The following is a 25,415-nucleotide window of genomic DNA, read 5'->3' as shown; positions in this document are numbered from 1 at the left end:
CCCCAAACACGACACTGACTGTCGCAAGCTACAACAGTGTGTCCCCAGTTTCACAGCAACGAGCACCCAGTGAGCCGCCTCCACCGTACTCAGGTAGAAGTTTAGGTTTATATTCTATATTAATTTACTGGTCGTTTAGTGTAGCAGGCAATTAGACAGACAGGCGACCGAAGCAGAGGTGTAGCCACCCTTCCCTGAGCCAGGGGACAAACTTACGATTTGCACCCCTCCTCGAAATTTTTTTATTTGCACCCCCCTCAAACTTTCGATTTGCACCCCCCCCCCCCCCCACCTCGAACTTTTCATTTGCACCCCCCTCAAACTTTCAATTTAGCACCCCACCCCCCTCTAAGGTCAGCGCCCGGGGACACATGTCCCCCCCGCCCCCCCCCCCCCTCGCTACGCCTCTGGACCGAAGGACTACATGGAAGTTTGACAGACAGACGCCGGTTGTACACATTGACGAATTGACAGACAATTAAGTGACTCCAAATTAAATGAACTCCATTTTAAAAAAATAATATTTACACATTACATTGTCAAATGATTTTCCTTGCATATAATGCAACTGTTTGTTTTCTTTTTCAGTGTGGCATACCGGCTGTAATCCCACAAACCCTGTTGAATAACAACAAAACATGTTAAACTGGTTATCTTATCATCAACCCATGCTCTTTATTTCTCTATTAAATAACATTACTTCATGTTTTACCATAATGTTTTGACTTTTAACTACTGGGATAATAAATAATATTTAATGAGTATGTAAATGTCAATGGATTAGCTATGAAACTATTGAACCCTATTAACATATTTCTTAAAATATTATAGTATTCATTTCTTTTCCTATATATATATATATATATATATATATATATATATATATATATATATATATATATATATATATATATATCACAACGCTTGTACAGGAATATAGCACAGTGCTTGTATTCTAAGAATAAACATGCATGCACATTAATACACAAACACAAAAACACAAGCATACCACATTACAATCAGTTTTGTCATTGAGTAAATGAATTCGTTTCTTTTTAAAACTCTAATTTAAATCAAACCCTAACAATTCTTTTTCAGCTGAATATTTTGTAACACGTTTTATGTTTTTAACATAATATACAAATATAATTTTCGAGCGGGCGGACTAAAATTTCCAGGGCAGGGGAAATCTTCTGTATAAATAATTCTATTTTCCCGGGGAAGGGGGGGGGGCGGTAGACTTTTTCGGGGAAATACCTGGAAGAAACACTGGGACAGTATTTTGTAATTGTTTAGCATACTCTCCGTAATTGTAAAGTAGAAAAATGTTGTTTTAATTAAATGATTTACTAATTTAACCTCTACTAATATTACCTATTAATGTTATAGCCGAAAGCTAATAATGTATTAACAGTCATTTATTCCTTGCGTTTTCATGGGCCTAGGTATTAAAGCTAAAACCGACGTACTCCGACTGACCTAATATACCTAACAAATAGCTTAATTATATTTACCTTTTGCATTTTCGAATTAGATAATTGATAATAGTGTTGAAACCAAATAGAAACAGCAAGCAGTTATATTATTAAAGCTATATTAAATATAATGTTTTAAACATTTAGAGTTTTAAAAATTTACATTATCGGATCGCCAACTTTATTTTAAAGCAAATCCTAGACATGTGACCTAAGTTCAAGTCAGATTTGGCTTCAGTCTTACAGTCTTACTCCTGGATTATTGAATACTTTAAAATTAGTGAGTGGTGTTATTATAATAAATGTTATTGTAAAAAAAACACTTTATTGTGAGGTTTTGGTCGGACTGTACTAAAGATTGGATATATTTGATATTTTTAGATTTTTTCCGTAACTAAGCCAAATTAAAAAAAAATGAAGCCAATGTTTGTTGTCATTTTGTCACTGAGAGTGCACATATTATGTCATCATTAGGCGATGTGGTTTAAAAAAGTATGATTGTATTAAAAAATTGTATCGGCAAATACAAATAAACCGGGAGTGATCTCGCCTAAACTTTCTCGAATATTCTATATAACACAACGGGGGATGGAAATTCGGGCCGATATAAACATGATTTTTAATCCTTTTTTAATTACTTAAACTTTTTAAAATAGAATAGAATCTCGTAGAAAAAAAGAATTGCACACCAAGTGAATAATAGTGCGGAAAATTATTAGTACTTTATAAATTCACATACGTTTTTTTTAGAAATCGGAAATAGCAAAACATACTACTTCCTGTCAACGGATATTACTCAAAATTTCACAGAAAACAGAGAATTATATCTTTCATTTATATGTGAAATTTCATTTATCTATAGTTATAGTTTTTTTGAAAAATTAAAAGTCGAAAAAGTTCCGGTTATTGGAAATCGCTCAAAAGTTGATACGGATCTACTAATTTAATATACTTATATATGAAATTTTATCAACCTAGCTGTAACGGTACTCAAGTTATAGTGTTCACAGACACACATATACACATACACACACAGACATACGGACAAGATTGCAAAATTATGTTTTCCCGACTCAGGGGGATGTAAAACGTCGAGATTTGCAAAAATCACAATTTTTTTTTTTGCACGATTACAATATTTTCTTTATACTCTGTATACGAGAAAGTAAATAGTGGAGTATACATAAAGAAGATCGACACAGCGTTTCTGTACAGCCAATCCATGCTTGTCTTACGCAAGTGAAACATTGGGTTAAAATTTAGTCTTGATGAAATAAATAGAAATATCGTCTTCATCTTTAAAAAAATATATAAATTTTCAAGTGCTCTGCCTAAGCAACTTTTTTTACTTTGATTCTTAAAATTTATATTAGATTTTTTAACAATTTCAAGCCTATTTGTTTTTAAATTTCTCTCTTTTACGGCCGCTATGAAGGTAAAATCGACAAAAACAATCATGGGAAATTCGTCGGGTAATTGGGTCAGGAGGTTGGGTGTTAAAATGTTCATGGGCTTTTACTATTGGAGCGGGAGTGAGTATGAAGCGGAGGGGCCAGTTTACTTGTGTCGGTTTATATATTAATGTACAAATATATATATATATATATATATATATATATATATATATATATATATATATATATATATATATATATATATATATATATATATAATTTATCTATACACACACACAAATATATACATATATATATACATATATATATATATATATATATATATATATATATATATATATATATATATATATATATATATATATAATTTATATATATACACACACACACACACAATGAGGACTTCTCCTTATTCACCCTATAACAAATTCCATTTTTTTGCATCGGTAATATTCTATATATTATGTCGCCTGAACTAATTAAAATACATGTGCAATATTGTAATTAACTTTTTAACTGTCTGGATACGATCTCGTGACATAAACGACTGGGTGGTAATTAAAACGTGTCAGCAATATAAATGTGGGGAATGTTAGAATTCAGCAGTTTAATTGAGTTAGGTCATAAGGTTTAGACAATTGCTTAAATCAGGGGTTTGGGCCAATAGATATGGTCATGGGATAAGTCTATGGATTAGGTTATGGGTTTTGGACAATTGATTACATTAGCGGATTGGGTCAATAAATTAGGTCATTTGATTGGGCCAATGGATTAGCTTAGCAGAGTGGGCACATGGTGTTTTTCGGCTTGGAAAAGTTGAGGGAGGAGGGAAGCCGGAGTGAGTATGGTATGCACAGGAGTGAGTTAACAGTATATGGAGTATGCTAGTGTGTCGTGTACGGGCCAGATTGGAATGGTGGGTTGATGTGAATTTAATGGTAACGCGAGTTTGGTTATGTGGTGGAGTGCAGGAGTAAAGGAGTGGTGGAGTGTTGGAGTGGTAGAGTGGTGGAGTGTTGGAAAGGTGGAGTGGTGGAATGGTGGAGTGGATGAGTGGAGGAGTGAGGAGTGGTGGAATGGTTGATTAGTAGAGTGGAAGAGTGGTGGAGTGGATGAGAGGTGGAGTGGTTGAGTTGTTAAGTAGTAGAGTGGAGGAGTGATGAAGTGGAGGATTGGAGGAGTGGAGGAGTGTTGGAGTGTTGGAGTAATGGAGTGGAGGAGTAGAGGAGGGGTGTAGTGGAGCAGTGGAGGCGTGGAGTAGTGGTGGAGTAGTGGATTGTTTGAGTGGAGGGGTGTGTGAAAGGAGGAGTGGAGGAGTTGATGAGTGGTGAGGTGGAGGAGTGGAGGAGTGGTGAAGTGGAGGAGTGGTGGAGTGGATGAATGGTTGAAAGGAGGAGTGGAGGAGTTGATGAGTGGTGGGGTGGAGGAGTAGAGGAGCGGAGAAGTGTAGGAGTGGTGGAATGGAGGAGTGGTGGAGTGTTGGAGTGGATGAGTGACTGAAAGGAGGAGTGGAGGAGTTGATGAGTGGTGGGGTGGAGGAGTAGAGAAGCGAAGGAGTGTAGGAGTGGTGGAATGGTTGAGTGGTGGAGTGATAGAAAGTTTGAGTGGTTGAATAGAGCAGTGTAGGAAAATGCTAGCTTCAGCTCTATGTCATTGAGATTCTCTTCTGGTGACTTGTGTAACGGTAAGTTCTATTCGTGGATTTGAACAGCGTATAAACAAAATGAATCAATACAATGTAAAACTATATTGCGCACTCTTTATGTTAATATCTTCTTTATGCGCCGTTGAGCATTGAAATTGGACGAGCACACACATCTGCCAAGAGCAAAACAACCTTTATTTCTTCATTTCCTGAATTAAAATGTAATAATAAAACATCAACGTGTAAAAAATATATAACATTAATAAAACAAGCAATAATTAAAGCGGGCTGATTCAAGGTTAATTTATTTTCGATGGAGAGAAAAAGAGTTCATAGACATTGACATGGAGATCAAAAAGTCATGGAAATTAATTTTCATTTTAATTTTATACATTACTCACCCTCTGCTCGGTAAGATAATAATATACTATTGTCTAACAGAATATTTTTTTAAATATTTTTTTTTTACAAACGCAGCTTAAATGAATAAATTCATATTATTTGTAGAGCTTAGCATAAGAAGCTAAAAATCCCTTTTAAAAAAAATCATTATTTAAGTATAAACATATCCCACATTAATTTGGTGTTTACGTTGTAAATTCATATTATTTGTAGCGATTAGCATTACAAGCTAAAAATCCTTTTAAAAAAAACATTATTTAAATATATGCATATTAAAAATTAATTTGGCCTTTTACATTGTTAATACATTAAATGATCATTTGTTTAATTTTGTATGATCGGTTAGAATTTAAAATAGCCACAAGACAATGACGCGTTTGTTTATCAACTGTTTGCAGGCTGTGATGTCAGGTGGTTTGGATCTGATTGCCAGGATAACTACCGCTGTAGTAACGAGTCCTGGTACAAGAGGGACTCTGTAGTGTCACACTGTGAAGACGACAGGAAACTCGAAGCGAGAGCTCTGAGCCGTTTTCCCCATGAAGTCATACGCAATGAGAGCGAAGAGAGCCTGAATATGAGCCAGACAAACTTCACCAAAAACTTAAATACGTGCCCGGTTAAGGAAAGCGTCGAGTTGATGTGTTTTAGTAACATCACTAATCGTAAGTTAGCTGGCATCAATAGGGATCATGTGATTTTCAAAATTGTAAAAATAATGTTAACTATTTTTACGTTTTGTTTTTTTAATCCTTGCTCCATTATTCGCATTATTATCTCTAACCTTACCGCCAATATAGTAGATTCCTTAATTTTGTATAACTCAAAATGTCAGCAATACTCTAACATTAAATCAAACTAATAGGAAAATATCAAAATAAGTAAAAATATGAGTTTAAGAAAATTAAACGCCGATAACGACATAATACAATGATAATAAAAGTGATTTAAAATAATTAATATTAAACGTTTTTTTAAATAAAATAAATTTCATATTTTATGTGAATAAACGGATGAGCTTCACTTGTGAATTTTCGTGAAGTAAAAAATATTATGTTAGTTGACTACGTAAACGCACAAGGCGTGTTGTATATTAAAAACTGTAGACTTCAAACGCTTTAGCTGTCGTTCAAAATAAACGGGTGTTGTTTCGGTTATTCATGCTTTGATCAATCTTTTAATCTACGAATAGATCCTTTGACTAGAATCGAGATATAGTTGTAAATTGTTTAATAAAGTAGATCAGAGCAATATATGTCTCCACCTTGTTGTGAATTGGTTGGATATATAATTATAATATAGGGGACGTTAACAGTAAGATGATGTAGAGTAGCGTCCCTTTTGTTTAACTTTTCTAAACTTAAGCTATATTATGTTTATTGTATATTTTGTATAAAACGTTATTAACTGAACACGTATGTAGCACAGTAACTATTAGCAGGGAAGTGTCGTATATGATAGGAATTCGAGATTAGGAGGTATAAAAAGAGAGGGAATGTTTAGAAGTGGAAATTGTGTTAACCATGGATCCTGTTTTTGTCGTATCGTTTAGTAATCATGCAAGTCATCCTGTTTAGTTTAGTTATCGTCCGTTCGTCATCGCCAAGTTTAAGTAATAAATAAGGTGCCATAAATGAACAAGGAATCTGTATAAGGCCTTCGTACTGATTATTTCTAACGTCGACCCTGTCTGCAAAGTCACTTGGTAACACACCAGGGAATCCACTCTTCCCTGCTTCTACACTGTACAACGCCAATTGCCTTCCCGTGATCCCCAGTAGTCAACCTGTTCCCTGCTAACCATAACCAGAATTGTTCTCAATTCATGCAAGTGTCTTTTCGTCTCCCATTTTAAAATGATTGAATACCACACCTTCCATGTATATTTTTTGCTAGGCTTCTAGTAATAACAATAATACTTTTAAAAATGTTTGATTAAGTAAAAATATATTGAAGACAGATTTAGGCTTGTTGCAATAGGCTTGAAAAGTCTATGTAACCATACTAATTTAAAAAAAAATATCGTGTTAAAATAGGGCAGAGCATACACTTATAGGGCTGGTAAGTAGGTCAATAAACAGTTCTACGTCTCAATAAAACCTGCATGAACCATAGAACTGTTTATTGACCTACTTACCAGCCCTATAGTTCCATTTAAAAACATTAAGGCCGTTTTGAAACCATCGATTACACACATTTTCATATTTTCGTATTGAATATAAGCCGCTGAAAAACCATTTACATTAAGCCAAATATAGTAAAACAATTAAAATCACAATTGTTTTCCATGATAAAATACATTAAAGCGGTTGTTTTTTTTTATATAAAATAATGTACAGTCCCTTATCAGCATATTACAAATTTAAAATAAAAGTGTTAGCTAAATTACTATTATTTTACTAGTATTTATTTGTTAAAATTTTTTAGCCTTAATAAAACCGGAAATCATTTTGTACTTACTTTACAAATGTAAACTATTCAATTTTGGTTGAAAAATTTACTTTCTGGCACAACCATTTGAAACCGGCGCTTCAAGCCTATTGTAAATATAGGTTATGGTAACTGCTCTTATCTTTCTATAATAGTATTTAAAGAAAAAAAATGTATATACGACATTGGTGTGTTTGTTGATTAAATTTTTGCAGGCTGCGAAATCGGATGGTTTGAACCTCAGTGTCAGGATAAGTGCAGCAGTAGAAACGACTCGATTGTTTCGTTCGTGAACGAGGCTAAACCTATGGACAGCAGCAGAGACGGTAAGAGCACTGTGAGGAGTTGCCCCCGTGACTTTTGACTCAGAGGCAAAGTAATTGAAGAGGATCAAAATTCGTTCTTGATGGTCTTCAACGATACGTACCCGGCTAACGAAAGCGTCTGGATTATATTTTTGCATAAGTGTGCTTTTGGTAAGTCAACAGGCTTTTGCATGGAACTTGTGTTTTAATAATATGAGAAATGATTAGTCTACTAGAAGACATCAGGGATCCCGTGTTTTAATAATATACAGAAACATTATTGACTAATTACAAATGTATTTGTATCTGTGTTGTTAGTGATTCCCCCTCCCCTCTTTGCATCACTATTACAAAACGTACCGTGAATACAGTATTTTGTTATTGCCTAAGTCAGGGGTCTCCAAACTACGGCCCGCGGGCCGGATGCGGCCCGCGAGGTCCTCTCATCCGGCCCGCGGAGATCTTTTTGTCCACGGAAAAAACGTTTGTTGGTAATGGCTGAGAAACTTTGCCCAGAAAAATCAAAGACATGCCTGGAAGAAACTGGCCCCGAACTGAAAATTGATAGTGTTACGACCCCCTTCTCTAATCCTTTCGAACTAGTCAGGGAATCGTAAACAAGAAGAAGAAAAATAAAAATAAATAAAAGCCAACTTCAGTAATCTCTATTTAATTGCCACAAATTACACACTTAAAGTTAACCCGCCACCGAAGTACAACAATCAGAAATATACACACTTAGCTACAAACAACTAAAGTTCTTAGAACGACTACCCTACTTGTCCCTAACTGTCTAACTAGCCTAGGTCTACTACAGTACAGGCATCTCTTGGCTGTCCACTAGCTCACAGAGACGCCCCATGTCTGTCTCCTCTAGACCTAGCTATCCGAGACGAGTCCGTCCGTCTCCGAGTGTCTGGCTCGTGAGTTCCCCGTGAGTGTCGCTGAGTGTGTCTTTCGAGAGTGTCCCCTGTCTACCCTCCTAAAGTACTCGTCCCCCGTTCTACACCGTGGGAACGATTTTAATTAAGGCCTGACCCTAGGTCATATCCGTCGATGACGGTCCCCTCGGTCCCGTCCGATCTGGAAGGTTTTCCAAGCCGTAAACCACGGACCGTCACTTGCCTAGGTCAAGCATCAACGGTCAGCCCGTGGTGTCGCCAGGTAATTTATGGGCTGTTGGCCACGTTACTACCCGAGTCCCGAAGACTCCAATTCTGCCACGCCCACCACGTGAAATCTAATCCGTGGTGTGGCCGTCAACTGCGTCAAGACCCCTAGACTCTCACGGCCTATGCTGGCCAGTGCACTAACATGCCTAAGCATTCCATTTTAATTACCTGGCCCTCCTCGATGGGGCCAAACACAGGTAAAGATCCCTTGGGATCGTAACAATAGTTAATGCGGCCCTCGGACTGAAAAGTTTGGAGACCCCTGGCCCAAGTCATGATGACAAAAAATGTTTCTGAGGTCAAATAAAAATTGTAGGAAAATATCAAAATAATTCAAAATAAGATTTTAAAATTATTAGGTAGTATGCTTGTTTCTTGTGACCAGAATTAGGTTTAGAACTCTATATCATACGCATGTGTTATATATCTTTTTGGTTGGTAAATGATTTTAAAATGGCGATTTTATGTTGTAATTGATGGATTTTTATTTTCCGAAACAAACAGAAACTATAAAATCAAAAGTTCCTAGGCAGACTATAAATTGCTATCAGCTATTTAGTTCATTTGCATATGTTGCATATGTCATTGGACTATGATCTTATACGTACACGACGTTGTCAAGTCTGTAGAGCTCATGGTTGCTAAACCGAAAAGCCTCGAGTTCGAACCCTCGGGCAGATGAGGCTCGTTAGCTGGGGACAGCCACTCTTCTAGGAGAGACAACTCCAAAATCAAACAACTGCTGCCTTGTAGTGTGTTCTCGGTTGGACAAAGGCTATCGAAGCAAATCCAAAAATCAAAGCAGGTTGAAATCGGAGTCAATGGCCTCAATGGCGCATAACCAGTTAAATTGTGATGGAGGTGTGGTCGAGTCGGCAAAAGCTCATGGTTGATAAATTCGAAAAAAGTCGCCAGTTCAACCCTCTGGCAGATAAGGCTCGATCGCTTCCTATCACTAAAAATTAAGAACGAAGAAGAAGAATTTAATTATATAGTACTTTGTCTTCTTCTTCTTAATACTTTGTGGTGAAATGGATTCTTCATAAATTAAATGAAGAAAAAATTATATTTACATTATTTGGACATACAGCCTAATCTTTTTATACCCAAGTGGCAAAAAAATAGGTAAAAATAAATGGAATTAACAGTAAACATAACTTGATGTAATGAACTGGTCAAATTATACATTTGCGTTGCATCTTAACAATAGGAATCTGTTTATTTTTATGAGAGTCAATTTAATATATAATGCGAACATATATGATAATTAGATAAATAATGTCTTTCTGTAAACACAAAGTGATACATAAACTTATCTACATTTTTTTTTCTTTTAATATTCTTTTATTAAATAGAATAACAGTAATATACAAACATTGGTCCATAGAATATGTGAAAAGTAATTGTAGCTTACAAGCTGAAGATACAGGATAGTTAATACAAAATTACTTAACAACACCACTATAGTTCACTGTTTAAGATTAAGCCCTACTGTACCCTACTAAACAGCACCACTATAGTTCACTGTATAACATTAAGCCCTACTGTACCCTACTAAACAGCACCACTATAGTTCACTGTATAATATTAAGCCCTACTGTACCCTACTAAACAGCACCACTATAGTTCACTGTATAACATTAAGCCCTACTGTATCCTACTAAACAGCACCACTATAGTTCACTGTATAATATTAAGCCCTACTGTACCCGAATAAACAGCACCACTATAGTTCACTGCATAACATTAAGCCCTACTGTACCCTACTAAACAGCACCACTATAGTTCACTGTATAACATTAAGCCCTACTGTACCCTACTAAACAGCACCACTATAGTTCACTGTATAACATTAAGCCCTACTGTACCCGAATAAACAGCACCACTATAGTTCCTTATATCACATACAGCCCTACTGTACCCTACTAAACAGCACCACTATAGTTCACTGTATAACATTAAGCCCTACTGTACCCTACTAAACAGCACCACTATAGTTCACTGTATAACATTAAGCCCTACTGTACCCTACTAAACAGCACCACTATAGTTCATTGTATAATATTAAGCCCTACTGTACCCGAATAAACAGCACCACTATAGTTCACTGTATAATATTAAGCCCTACTGTACCCGAATAAACAGCACCACTATAGTTCACTGTATAACATTAAGCCCTACTGTACCCTACTAAACAGCACCACTATAGTTCACTGTATAACATTAAGCCCTACTGTACCCTACTAAACAGCACCACTATAGTTCACTGTATAACATTAAGCCCTACTGTACCCGAATAAACAGCACCACTATAGTTCCTTATATCACATACAGCCCTACTGTACCCTACTAAACAGCACCACTATAGTTCACTGTATAACATTAAGCCCTACTGTACCCGAATAAACAGCACCACTATAGTTCCTTATATCACATACAGCCCTACTGTACCCTACTAAACAGCACCACTATAGTTCACTGTATAACATTAAGCCCTACTGTACCCTACTAAACAGCACCACTATAGTTCACTGTATAACATTAAGCCCTACTGTACCCTACTAAACAGCACCACTATAGTTCATTGTATAATATTAAGCCCTACTGTACCCGAATAAACAGCACCACTATAGTTCACTGTATAATATTAAGCCCTACTGTACCCGAATAAACAGCACCACTATAGTTCACTGTATAACATTAAGCCCTACTGTACCCTACTAAACAGCACCACTATAGTTCACTGTATAACATTAAGCCCTACTGTACCCTACTAAACAGCACCACTATAGTTCACTGTATAACATTAATCCCTACTGTACCCGAATAAACAGCACCACTATAGTTCCTTATATCACATACAGCCCTACTGTACCCTACTAAACAGCACCACTATAGTTCACTGTATAACATTAAGCCCTACTGTACCCTACTAAACAGCACCACTATAGTTCACTGTATAACATTAAGCCCTACTGTACCCTACTAAACAGCACCACTATAGTTCATTGTATAACATTAAGCCCTACTGTACCCGACTAACAGCACCACTATAGTTCACTGTATAACATTAAGCCCTACTGTACCCTACTAAACAGCACCACTATAGTTCACTGTATAACATTAAGCCCTACTGTACCCTACTAAACAGCACCACTATAGTTCACTGTATAACATTAAGCCCTACTGTTCTCTACATAAACAGTAATTTCTTTGTTCCCCAGAGGGCACCGACAATGACACCATCAAGCGGTATCGCGACCATCAATTTCAGTTTGAACATTTGGACAGGGTGATCAGCATCGGTTTCAATTTTACTGTCCACGAAACTAAGGGAGTCAGCGCCGAATACGTGCAAGTACGAACATTGGAGTAGCGAGGTCGGGTGTCACCCGGTGCGGCACTTAATGGTGTCACCCCCCAGAGCCGTAGCGACTCTTCCCGGGGACAAACTTTCAATTTTCGATTTACATCCCCTCCCCCTCAAACTTTCGATTAGAAGCTCTTTAAAGACTATTTAACACTCGAATTAATCACTTAATTAAGTGGAATTATCATTTTTCTCTATATATTTTGCTATATTTTGCCTTGGTGTCACCACCCACCCCTAAATGGTGTCACCCGGTGCGATCAGCACCCCCCCCCCCCCCACCACCCCGCTCGCTACGCCTCTGAGTAAGAAGCCGTTTAGTAGCCTTTAATAATCAATATCTTCGCGATACTGCTTTAGTTCCCAATTTGCCAGTTAATTGGAGTTCACTATGTAGAGGCCTGCCTGGCTGATGGGAGAGTAACTCTTGAGACAGTTTATCCGTGTCACGAGAGTAGTATTCAATTTGCCTAAAAACAATCATACAAATTACATCGGCAGAAATCGTAGATAACAAATTTTTTAGAAGTTAAACTAATTAAACATAACTTGTTGGTAGCCCTTTCAAATAACAAAAAAATCCATCTCGAGTTTTTAATGAACATTAACACCAAAAGGGTCTACGACTCTTCAACACGGGCAAAAGGTCTCAAAGACAAATTTATCTTAAGACAAAATATTTAATCACAAAATATAAATCATGGATACATTTTCTCGGAAAAATATCTCAGACAATAAATTATCTTACGAAAGCAGTATTTAGGAGTTTGTAACAGCTGTTATTAAATATTTGTTTTACCATTTTCGTTCAAATTTCTAATAGATTTTCAATGAAAACTATTATTCAATTATTTGTTTGTTTGTTTTTTTATCGCGAGAAACAACACATACCACCACTTTAATTTACTTCTAAGACAGCCCATGTAGAACATTGACGCTGCTTATTCTTATTTTAATTTTAACCCTAATATTGACCATTGTCTTGACGTTGAATCCCGTTTGTGTTTTTTCCAAATTAAACCCAACCGAAACCCTTAAAACAGTACTAGCAGAATCAACTTCAATACGATACTCTGTAGAACCGTTACTCTAGTTGTTGTTTAAAATATGATAGAACGAAGACAATTTACTCCTGTCTTTATAAACCCATATCAGCTGAATTTTTTTATCCGTCTTTAGTTAATTGTGACCATCACAGAGACCAACGATACAGAGCTGGAACTGGTCTTGACCTCTGACAGTGATGAGGTGGGTATTTACTTCATGCTAAGGACGGTAGACGGCACTGGCCGCAACAAACCCCGCCTTCACAACGAAACAGCGGGTACACATGCCGGAAGTTTCGAAAAGTTCCACATCAATCAGATAGATGGTGAGAGAGATATAAATTAGAGGCCTTGCAAGGGTGGGTGTGTGGGGGGGGGGGGACAGCACCAAGTGACACCGTTTAGTGGTGGGGGGGGGGGGGGACGCCAAGTCCAAAAGAATGCAGCATTCACAGAAGAACCAAATGGTTTTTTTTTCCAGTTCACTTGAAGAGAATTGAAAGTTAGATAATCGATTATGTATAAAGTATTGATACCAACAAAACGAAGACTTGCTAACTATAAAAAGAACAATGCTACAACCAATTGTATGTAACCGACTATAGATAAACATATTTAGTATGAGCTCACATATTTAAGCTATCACAACGGGGTGAGGGGAGGGAAATGACACAAACTGCCTAATTTTAAGGTGGAAAGTATTTCGTTGAGAAATTTCAATATCCGAAACATCAATCAACAACCACTTCCAAGAAAACTATGCTTTTTCAACTTGAAAGTATAGGTGTATATATATATATATATATATATATATATATATATATATATATATATATATATATATATATATATATATAATTAGTGCACAAATCGACGCCATTAGAAAAAAAAACGGGTGGAGCTGGTTTACACCAAACACTTTACTGATCAGAACTAAATGCACGGTCCACCGAAATGGGATGGGATGACACCAAATTGGAAAATTGCATTTCAACATATCGTTCGCTTTTGAGGGGTCGGCGTGGTCGAGTTGGTAAAGCTCATGGTTGCTGAACCGGAAAGTCTCGTGTTCGAACCCTCTAGCAGATGAGGCTTGTGAGCTGGGGACAGCCACTCTTCTAGGAGAGACAACTCCAAAATCGAAACAACTGCTGCCTTGTAGTTTGTTCTTGGTTGGCGTCGGTCGAGTGGACAAAAAGCTCATGATTGATAAATTCGAAAAAAAAGTCTCGAGTTCAATCCTTCTGGCAGATAAGGCTCGATCCCTTCCAACACTAAAAATTAAGAAAAGAAGAAGAAGAATTAGCTTTTGACTACGAGTGTGAGAGCGTGTGTGTTTAGTGGGTAGCACCTGGAAAACAAAAAATTGTAAAATGTATTGTGCAAGTTAGCTTCAGTAACTTCGCTACTTTAGCTTTTGCATTGGTTGTATTTCATGATGTTTACTTTCTCGTATATACGAAGTCTTGTAATCGTGCAAAAAAAAATCGATATTTTCACAAATCTCGACGTTTTACACCTCCCTGAGTTGGAAAACATAGTTTTGCAATCTTGGCGGTATGTCTGTGTGTGTGTAAGTCTGTGTGTGTGTAAACACGATAACTTGAGTACCATTACAGCTAGGTTGATGAAATTTCATACATAAGTATTTTATAAAAATCGTAGATCCGTATCAACTTTTGAGCGATTTTCGATAACCGGAAATGGTACTTTTTCTACTTTGAATTTTTTAAAAGCCTATAACTTGAGTACTATTTAGGATAAATAAATGAAATTTCACATGTAAGTAAAAGATCTAATTTTCTACCTTCTGTCAAATTTTGAGTAATTTCCGTTGATCGGAAGTACTAATTTACGCTATTTCCTATTTCTCAAAAAAAAAAACGCATGTAAATTTATAAAGTACTAATAATATTGCGCAATATTATGCAATTTTTTTTGCGTTCGCTTGGTGCGCATCTTTTTCCTATGAGATTCTATTCTATTTTTAAAAGTTTAAGTAATTAAAAATCATGTCTATATTCCAAGTTATATAAGAATATTCGAAAAAGTTTTGGGGAGATCACTCCCGGTTTATTTTATATGATTAATGGGCGGCTCCTTGTCTATTTATATTAAAAATAACGTATTCGCTAAAGCCCAACCATACGGAAATAAATTAGGTCTCTAAGCACACTACATAATATATATTAGACCTCACGCTTTAAGCGTGCACAAATCACTCTCATTATCTATCTGCCCCTCTCATTATATTTAATCCCCAGCGTTTTCTAATCCTAATCTAATCCCTATAGGTGCGACATCACCTAAGTGGCAGTTATGTTGCAATAACCGGCTAATATTTTGTTAAAAAATTCTACTCCTTAGCACTTAAGCTTAGCTTCCCCCCCCCCCCCCCACTATGTTTTACTTTACCTGAACAGGCTATAAACATTTATCTTTTTACAGCACAAATAGGCCTACTTACTTTAAAAACGTCTGACAGATCAGGAACCTGCATTATTCTGTACGTATAGTTTTGTGTATTAAAACTTTTATTGTCTTCTATTAAATGCTTTCTCATTGTGCATATATACAAAGTCTTTTAATCGTGCAATAAAAAATCGAGATTTTCACAAATCTCGACGTTTTACACCTCCCTGAGTCGAAAAAAACATAATTTGCAATCTTTGCCGTATGTCTGTGTGTGTGTGTTTGTGTCTGTGTGTTTGTAAATACGAAAACTTGAGTGCCGTTACAGCTTGGTTGATGAAATTTCATATATAAGTATATTATGAAAATCGTAGATCCGTATCAACTTTTGAACGATTTTCGATAACCGAATGTGGTACTTTTTCTACTTTGAATGTTTCAAAAGCCTATAACTTGAGTACTATTTCAGATAGATATATGTAATTTAACATGTAAGCAAAAGATCTAATTCTCTACCTTCTGTCAAATTTTGAGTAATTTCCGTTTACCGGAAGTAGTAATTTACGCTACTTCCGATTTCTCAAAAAACTAATGTAAATTTATAAAGTACTAATAATATTCCGCACTATTATGCACAAAATTTGTTTGGCATTCACTTGGTATGCAATTCTTTTTCCACGAGATTTTATTCTATTTTAAAAGTTTAAGTATTTAAAATGGATTAAAAATAATGTCTATATCCCGAGTTCCCATCCCCTGTCTTTTTATATAAGAAAATTTAGGAAAGTTTAGGGGAGATCACTCCCGATTTATTATTCAACGCGCTACATTGTCTGCTTTTTTGTTTGTAACCTCTTCAACCAACCTGTACTAAAAAAAACTTTCATTTATTACCACATTTAGGAATGGAAACCTGACGATCAGAATCGATATGAAACCAATATCACTATTTAAAATACTGCTTGCAGTAATAGTTGTGGCATACTTTATATTGACGATCTATTTGTTGAGTAAGTTATTTTATTACACATCTCACAGCAGTATATTAAGAAAGAAAAGTAGTTTATCCGGTATGTTATTAGGGGTAATTATTTGACTGTTTTTTTTAAAATTGCATTTGTATTTAACTTCGGATTTGGTGGTGATGGTTGGTGTAAGTTTGGAGTTTTTACTGATAGAGTGAATTACGTTTCTGTTTCAGTGCCAAGGCGAAGATGGAATCCACGTCTAGCTAACCGGCGGATACAGTTGGTTGTCCGCCATCCACCCCCTGCACCTGCAGGGTAACCTAGAGAGACAACACAGACACCACATTGACCAGTCCGTCTTGTATTAAGTCGTAGCTTCATTCTTGTATACATTTTTCTAGCCTCCAACATTTAAAAAAAAATCTTTTCTAATTTTGAATACACTCCCCAACCCTTCCCATCATTACCTTATTACACCTAGTTCTTGAAATAGTTACTTTAGTATCATGACCCTCCCACTACATAGCATCATATTACCTTTCCTCTTCTGTAAAATTCTGGACATAATTAATTTAAAAGTAACGTGTTTATTTTTAGCTACTTTATCCACTAGCTTTTTCTGAACATGACTATAACTTATTTATAACTTATTTATTTTCATTTGCAACAATTCTTGAAAACTTTTCCGTTTTGTACAATCAACTCCGTCCGTTGTTTTCAGAATTTTGTATTGACAACTCATTCAATTAAATACATTTTTGCAACATTTAATTTAACTAGTTTAATCTTTAATAATTTATTGCTATAAATTTGGAGTGGTGTAGACAAATGTGCCCCAATAGTACTAAATGTTGTACTACTCGAATTGAGAAAAAAAAGGTGGATCTTCCGAAAATTGCGCTTATGTCAGGGCCCCGTAGAATGCAGAGCACGTCCTTAAGGTCTGCCTCTACACCCACGCGAATCTATGCACTGGCACCTATACAGCCCACTCAGGGAAAAAAATGTATGGGGCGCCCGCAGATCTAGTTATCACAGTTTAGTCCATCCACGAATTTGGACTTGTTCTTTAAATCCTCCAACATAAACTCATGTAAGAACGCAGAAGAGAAATGTGAGCCAAAGATGTATTGACCACCTATGTGAGCCAAAGATGTATTGACCACAAATGTGAGCCAAAGATGTATTTACCACATATGTGAACCAAAGATGTATTGACCACATGTGTGAGCCAAAGATGTATTGACCACATATATGAACCAAAGATGTATAGACCACATAAGTGAGCCAAAGATGTATTGACCACCTATGTGAGCCAAAGATGTATTGACCACCTATGTGAGCCAAAGTTGTATTGACCACATATGTGAAACAAAGATGTATTGACCACCTATGTGAGCCAAAGATGTATTGACCACATATGTGAGCCAAAGATGTATTGACCACCTATGTGAGCCAAAGATGTATTGACCACATATGTGAAACAAAGATGTATTGACCACCTATGTGAGCCAAAGATGTATTGACCACCTATGTGAGCCAAAGATGTATTGACCACATATGTGAAACAAAGATGTATTGACCACCTATGTGAGCCAAAGATGTATTGACCACATATGTGAAACAAAGATGTATTGACCACATATGTGAGCCAAAGATGTATTGACCACATATGTGAGCCAAAGATGTATTGACCACAAATGTGAGCCAAAGATGTATTGACCACAAATGTGAGCCAAATATGTATTGACCTCATATGTTTTGACTATAGGCATTTTGACCAAACATATTGTGACCACGGCAGTTAGCCTAATTTGTCAATCTGTTGTTTTTCCACCACAGTAAGATGTCCGAAATTAGTCGATTGTAAAATCTTTGGGAGGCCAATTTTTAACCGACATGCTTTTTTTTTTACTTGGTAGCTGTCAGGAATGTATTGTGTCGTCTTTTTTATCGTGTTCGTTTCGTCGAAGGGACTTTGTGTCTTCTAAGATGAACATATGAACTTTCTACATTTACCTCTATAGATACGTAAACATATTCTAAAACTCTGTTGCTGTCTTGGAATATTGTACAATGCGTTCATAGTGAAAAGACAATCGCATGCATGTTGTGTAAACATTCATACACCGACAGGTGCACATTACTACACCTAGTAGAAACCGAATCCCTCCCCCCCCCCCCCCCGAGGTGTGCTCTTTATTCACCTATAACAGACGACATTTTGTTTTTGTTTTTTCATTGGTATGTTTTTATATACAATGTCGCCGGAACTAATTTAAATATGTGTTTGTGTGGGAAATGTTAGAATTCAGCAGTTTAATTGAAATATGTTTTGAGGTTGGGTCAATTGCTTTAATCAGGGGATCGGGTCAATGGATAAGGTCATGGGATTAGTCTATGGATTTGGTCAAGAGGTTAACACTATGGACTTCATTAGCAAAATTGGGTTACTAAATTAGGTAATTTGATTGAGCCAATGGATTAGATTAGCAGAGTGAGGCACAAGGTGTTCATGGGCTTGGAAAAGTTCAGGAGAGGGGGAAGCCGGAGTTAGTATGATGTGGAGAATGCTAGTGTGTCGTGTAGGGACCAGATTGGACATGTGGAGGAGTGTGTTAGCTGTAGTGGTGGGGTGATGTGAATTTAATGATGGCGCGAGTTTGGTTATGTGGTGGAGTGCAGGAGTGGAGGAGTGGTGGAGTGTTGGAGAGGTAGAGTGCAGGAGTGAGGAGTGAGGAGTGGTGAAGTGGAGGAGTAGAGGAGTGGTGGAGTGTTGGAGAGGTAGAGTGCAGGAGTGAGGAGTGGTGAAGTGGAGGAGTAGAGGAGTGGTGGAGTGTTGGAGAAGTAGAGTGCAGGAGTGAGGAGTGGTGAAGTGGAGGAGTAGAGGAGTGGTGGAGTGTTGGAGAGGTAGAGTGCAGGAGTGAGGAGTGAGGAGTGGTGAAGTGGAGGAGTAGAGGAGTGGAGGTGTGGAGGAGTGGAGGAGTGGAGGAGTGGAGGCTTGGAGTAGTGGAGGAGTGGAGGAGTGGAAGAGTGTTAGAATGAAGGAGTGGAGGAGCGGAGGAGTGTAGGAGTGGTGGAATAGTGGAGTGTTGGAGTGGAGGAGTGGATGAAAAGAGGGGGGGTGGAGGAGTTGATGAGTGGTGGAGTGGAGGAGTGGATGAGCGGTGGAGTATAGGTGTGTTGGAATGGAGGTGTGATAGAGTGTTGGAGTGGTTGAATAGAGCAGTGGAGGAGCCTGCCATCTTTATTTCTATGTCATTGAGTTGCTCTTCTCTTGACTTGTGTAACGGTACATTCTATTCGTGGAATTGAACTGCGTATTAACAAAATGTATTCCATACAATGTAAAACTATATTGCGCACTGTTTATTTTAATAAATTTTTTTACACACCATTGAGCATTGAAATTGGAAAAGCACACACATCTGCCGGGAGCAAAATCTACTTTTATTTCTTCATTTCCTGAATTAAAATGTCCTGGAAATTAATTTTCATTCTATGTATTAGTCGCCCTCTGCTAGGTAAGATAATAATAAACTATTGTCTAACAGAATTATTTTTAAACATATTTTTTTTATCAACGCAGCTTAAATGAATAAATTCATATTATTTGTAGAGCTTAGTATAACAAGCTAAAACTCCTTAAAAAATCATTATTTAACTATAAACATACTTAAAATTAATTTGGCTTTTTGCATTTTAAATTCACATTATTTGTAGAGCTTAGCATAACAAGCTAAAACTCTTTTTTTAATTAAAAAAAATCATTATTTAAGTATAAACATACTTTTTACATTGTAAATACATTAAATGATTATTGTTTTATTTTATATGATCGGTTACAAGTCTAAATAACCACAAGACAAAAACTGTTTGTTAATCAACTGTTTGCAGGCTGTGATGTCAGATGGTTTAGATCTGATCGCCAGGATAACTGCCGCTGTAGTAACGAGTCCTGGTACAAGAGGGACTCGGTAGTGTCACACTGTGAAGACGACAGGAAACTCGACGCGAGATGTCTGAGCCGTTTTCCCCATGAAGTCGTACGCACTGAGAACGAAGAGAGCATGAATATGAGTCAGACAAACTTCACGAGAAACTTAATTACGTGCCCGGTGAAGGAAAGCGTCGAGTTGATGTATTTTAGTAACATCACTAATCGTAAGTTAGCTGGCATCAATAGGGAGCATGTGATTTTCAAAATTGTAAAAATAATGTTAACGATTTTTACGTTGTTTTTTAAATCCTTGCTGTTAGTGATTACCCCTCCATTATTCGCATTACGATCGCAAACTTTACCGCCAATATAGTAGACTAGCCATCGGTACCCGTTTCACGTGAATTATAGGCCTATATAGTTTAAAATGTACTTGCTTGAAAAAAATAATTTATGAAACTAGTTATTGCTCAAAACGCAATGTGCCTTACTACACGCTGAACGATATTAGTGACAAAGCAAAAATAATAACTAATTAGCTAAAAATCAGACACATTTAACATAACACAGGCACACTGTGAGCGTAGGGGTGTTTTAGATTTACTTCAAGCACACCAGTTGTGAGAGTACGGGTGTTTTATGATGAATGAATGAATGACAGAAATATCCAACACAGGTTCCAAGTTCAAAATCAAAAGTTCTTCAATGAAATTATAAAATCAAGTTCTACTTAACTAGACTATTCTATACTCTCTACTACTACTACTGTCTGCCGTTTCCTAGATCTACCTATCTGACCGCTCTCTTCATTAATTATCAACTGTAGCCCTACACATCTCGACCGTCTCTAACCGCTTCCTAACACCTTCTGTTCTCCTCGCTAGCTAGGCCTACCTATCAATTATACACAATGAAAGATAAGTTAGGTGTCGGCGTGGTCCAGTCGGTAAAGCTCATGGTTGCTAAACCGAAAAGTCTCGAGTTCGAACCCTCGGGCAGATGAGGCTCGATAGCTGGGGACAGCCGCTCTTCTAGGAGAGACAACTCCAAAATTAAACAACTGCTGCCTTGTAGTTTGTTCTGACCCCCCCCCCCAAACCCCCCCCCCCTCTGCCTACGCCACTGTATGGTAGGAATTAAAGATAGAGGTATATAAAACACGGAGGGTTTAGAAGAGGAAATTGTGTTCATCATCGATCCTGTTTTTGTTGTATCGTTTAGTCATCATGCAAGTCATCCTGTGTAGTTTAGTTATCGTCCGTTCGTCATCGTCAAGTTTAAGTAATAAATAAGAGCAATAAATGAAAAAGGAATCTATATAAAGACTTCGTGCTGATTATTTCCAACGTCGACCCTGTCCGCAAAGCAGCGGCGTAGCGACCCTTCCCGGCGCCCGGGGACAAACTTTCGATTTGTACCCCGCTCAAGATTTCGATTTGTACCCCCCCCCCTTCAAACTTTCGATTTGCACCCACCCTAAACCCCCCCCCCCCCCCTCGCTACGTCTCTGCCGCAAAGTCACTCCGTAACACACCAGGGAAACCCCTCCGCCATATCTTTACTCTGTACATCACCAGTTGTCTTCCCTTGACCTCCATTAGCCAACCTGTTCCCTACTAGATATAACCAGATATGTTCCCCAGCTCAACATTAGGCCCAACAGTTCCCTACAAGATATAACCAGATATGTTCCTCAGTTTAACATTAGGCCCAGCTGTTCCCTGCATGTTCCCAACTAAAAAGTACCATGTTTGTTCCCCATTAGTCCAACTGTTCCCAACTAAAAAGCACCATGTTTGTTCCCCATTAGTCCAACTGTTCCCAACTAAAAAGCACCATGTTAGTTCCTCATTAGTCCAACTGTTCCCAACTAAAAAGTACCATGTTTGTTCCCCATTAGTCCAACTGTTCTCAACTAAAAAGTACCATGTTTGTTCCTCATTAGTCCAACTGTTCCCAACTAAAAAGTACCATGTTAGTTCCTCAGTAGTCCAACTGTTCCCAACTAAAAAGTACCATGTTTGTTCCCCATTAGTCCAACTGTTCTCAACTAAAAAGTACCATGTTTGTTCCTCATTAGTCCAACTGTTCCCTACTTAAAAGCACCATGTTTGTTCCTCATTAGTCCAACTGTTCCATACTTGCCAGCACCTTCTTTGTTCCACAGGCAGCACCAGCAATGGCACCACCAAGCCGGACCTTACCTACACATTTGAGGTCGACAACTTGGTTAAGGTGATGAGCATCTGCTTTAGCTTCCTTAAAAGAGTGGTCAATGGAGAAAAGACCGACAAAGCCAAGGTAGGAATCAGTTGAGTGGTGTTTAATTTGGCTTGACCTACCGGTAGAGAGCTAGACTTTCAACCCGAAGGTATAGTTCGAATCCGGGTTCAAGTTAGTAGAATGTGCCTGAGTTCACCCAGCTCTGATGCGTACCTAACTCACGTAATGGAAAAAGAGGCGACTGGGCATAGTGCTGATTACACTATCCTTTCAAAGGCAGAGGTCTCTGAAACAGATGAACTCTACTTTATCTGCCCCATGTGTCTTGGGGACAAACAGGAAAAGAGAGAGAGACAGAGAGAGAGAGAGATTGCGTAGACACTATGATATAAACGATGCATTTCTCTTAATCGAGATGTCCACACATTAGAACATCAGAAATCGCAGATAGTTCACAAGTGATTTACAAACGGACTGCTCGAATGGTAGAGCGTTTGACTGCTAACCTGAAAGTCAGGAGTTCGGATCCCAGGATTCTTCCTGTAAGACTGCCATGAACCCAACCACCTCTAATGAGTTCGTAATTCACGGTAGGGAAAGTAAATGCAGTTCGGCAGACTTGTGATTACACTATCCTCACTGAAACACGTGAACTCTTCTTTCCTGCCGTCAGTGTATTTTGAAATGTTATGATAGCAAACGTACCCCATTGAAATTACTTAGACTTTATTTTCACTTCAAAAATAATCTAGGCTTAATGTTTAATTATATTATTGATGTCAAATTATGTTTAATCACAGAAGTTGTAATGGGACTGAAAGAAAAAAGAAAAGTAATATAATCTGTTGCACGCTTGTTTGTTTTTTTTTAAATACAATAGAACAAAGATAATTTACGAGTGTCTGTTTAAACCTTTGTCAGCTGTACCTTTTTGTCCGTCCTTAGTTAATTCTAACCGTTACCACGACCAACGATAGAGAGCTGGACCTGGCCTTGACCTCTGACTTCGATGAGATAAAGGCCTGCAACCAGTTTGGATATATTATTACTATTGGCGACATAAACCATATGTATTACATCGTCACTGGGGTTACACTAGCCGGAAGTTCCAAGAAGTTCCGCGTCGTGCGGAAAAACGGTGAGAAACTAATGTCAGTTTGTTGTTCTGACCTTCACCTCTGTGAAGAATTTTTTTTTCTATTTCAAAATGTATATCATACTATGTACCTTATTAATCTTATATATATATATATATATATATATATATATATATATATATATATATATATATATATATTAAATATTAAATACACGCACATTGCTAAAACATGTTAAAAAGATCAATGTCAAATATCATTTTCGTTTTTATTCTTAAAAGTAGGTCGAAAAAACTAATTAATTCAACTTTTTACTTTCTCGTATATACGAAGTATAGAGAAAGTATTGTAACCGTGCACAAAAATCACTTGAAATTTTAACAATTTTCACCGTATTACACCTCCGTCCTTCATCACATCCGAAGTTTAGAGGACTTATTTTAATCGGGCAAAAATTATCAATCCAGATTTATCAAAACTAAGAGGTTTTATGCGTAATCCAGTCTGAAAAACTGGGCTTTGCAATTCTGTCCGTATGTCTGTGTGTCTGTCTGTGTGTGTATGTGTGTCCGTGTGTAAACACGATAACTTGAGTACCGTTACAGCTAGGTTGATGAAATTTCATATATAAGTATTTTATCAAAATCGTAGATCCGTATCAACTTTTGAGTGATTTCCGATAACCGGAAGTGGTACTTTTTCTACTTTGAATTTTTCAAAAGCCTATAACTTGTACTATTTCAGATAGATAAATGAAATTTCACACGTACGTCAAAGATCTAATTCTCTACCTTCTGTTAAATTTTGAGTAATTTCCATTGACCGGATGTAGTAATTTACGCTACTTCCGATTTCTCAAAAAACTAATGTAAATTTTTAAAGTACTAATAATATTGCGCACTATTATGCACTTTTTATTTGGCGTTCACTTGGTGTGCTCTTATTTTGTCTACGAGATTTTATTCTATTTTTAAAACTTTAAGTATTTAAAATTTATTAAAAATCATGTCTATAGCCCGAGTTCCCATCCCCTGTTGTTTTATAAAAGAATATTCGAGAAAGTTTAGGGGAGATTACTCCCGGTTTATTTTTTTGTAATTTTTGCAAGGGTGGTAATTTGAAAACATATTTAACTCATCAATAATTTATCTTAATTTTTTTTTATTATTACTATGCATTCAATAATATATCTATATGTTAAGGTTCATAGTTAAAAGAGATAAATGTTAAGTTTATTTATATTATTTATTTTTGATTATTTTCGAATTAGTCTATGATTTCTCAAAAACCACTATCTGTTTGCTTTTATTTTTCGGTGTTATGAAAACAGATGGTGAAATTAGACGCCGGGGAAAACGTGTTTTTAATAGTCAACTCACTCTCAATAATTGAAGTTAATTTTTTTTTATTACTACCACATTGATTATTATATGTTAAAGTTCATAAGTTAAATAGATAAATGTTAAGATTATTTATATTATTTTCTAATTAGTCTATGATCTCTCAAAATCACTA

The 25,415-nt window shown here is 36.8% G+C and overlaps 3 protein-coding genes across 3 annotated transcripts; all 3 read left to right on the top strand.

The window, feature by feature from the left end:
- Positions 1–4,852: 4,852 nt before the first annotated feature.
- On the top strand, positions 4,853–7,731 carry LOC131934829 (uncharacterized). The gene is made up of 3 exons (XM_059290955.1): positions 4,853–4,946; positions 5,336–5,602; positions 7,583–7,731. The coding sequence occupies exons 1-3, from the start codon at positions 4,880–4,882 to the stop codon at positions 7,729–7,731; spliced, it is 483 nt and encodes a 160-aa protein (XP_059146938.1). The 5' UTR covers positions 4,853–4,879.
- A 4-nt stretch (positions 7,732–7,735) lies between these two features.
- On the top strand, positions 7,736–17,344 carry LOC131934799 (uncharacterized). Its single transcript, XM_059290932.1, has 6 exons — positions 7,736–7,843; positions 12,069–12,202; positions 13,394–13,586; positions 15,709–15,766; positions 16,576–16,682; positions 16,874–17,344. Exons 1-6 carry the CDS (start codon positions 7,774–7,776, stop codon positions 16,957–16,959), a joined length of 648 nt encoding a protein of 215 aa, XP_059146915.1. The 5' UTR covers positions 7,736–7,773; the 3' UTR covers positions 16,960–17,344.
- Positions 17,345–20,068: 2,724 nt separating this feature from the next.
- LOC131934827 (uncharacterized) lies at positions 20,069–25,110 on the top strand. Its single transcript, XM_059290954.1, has 5 exons — positions 20,069–20,164; positions 20,538–20,804; positions 22,748–22,881; positions 23,749–23,941; positions 25,103–25,110. Exons 1-5 carry the CDS (start codon positions 20,116–20,118, stop codon positions 25,108–25,110), a joined length of 651 nt encoding a protein of 216 aa, XP_059146937.1. The 5' UTR covers positions 20,069–20,115.
- The last annotated feature ends 305 nt before the right edge of the window (positions 25,111–25,415 follow it).

Source organism: Physella acuta, unplaced genomic scaffold, assembly GCF_028476545.2.
Source record: "Physella acuta isolate Inbredline_101_S28 unplaced genomic scaffold, ASM2847654v3 ptg000118l, whole genome shotgun sequence".
NCBI classification, from domain to species: domain Eukaryota; kingdom Metazoa; phylum Mollusca; class Gastropoda; family Physidae; genus Physella; species Physella acuta.
This window is presented reverse-complemented; position numbering and strand designations above follow the sequence as displayed.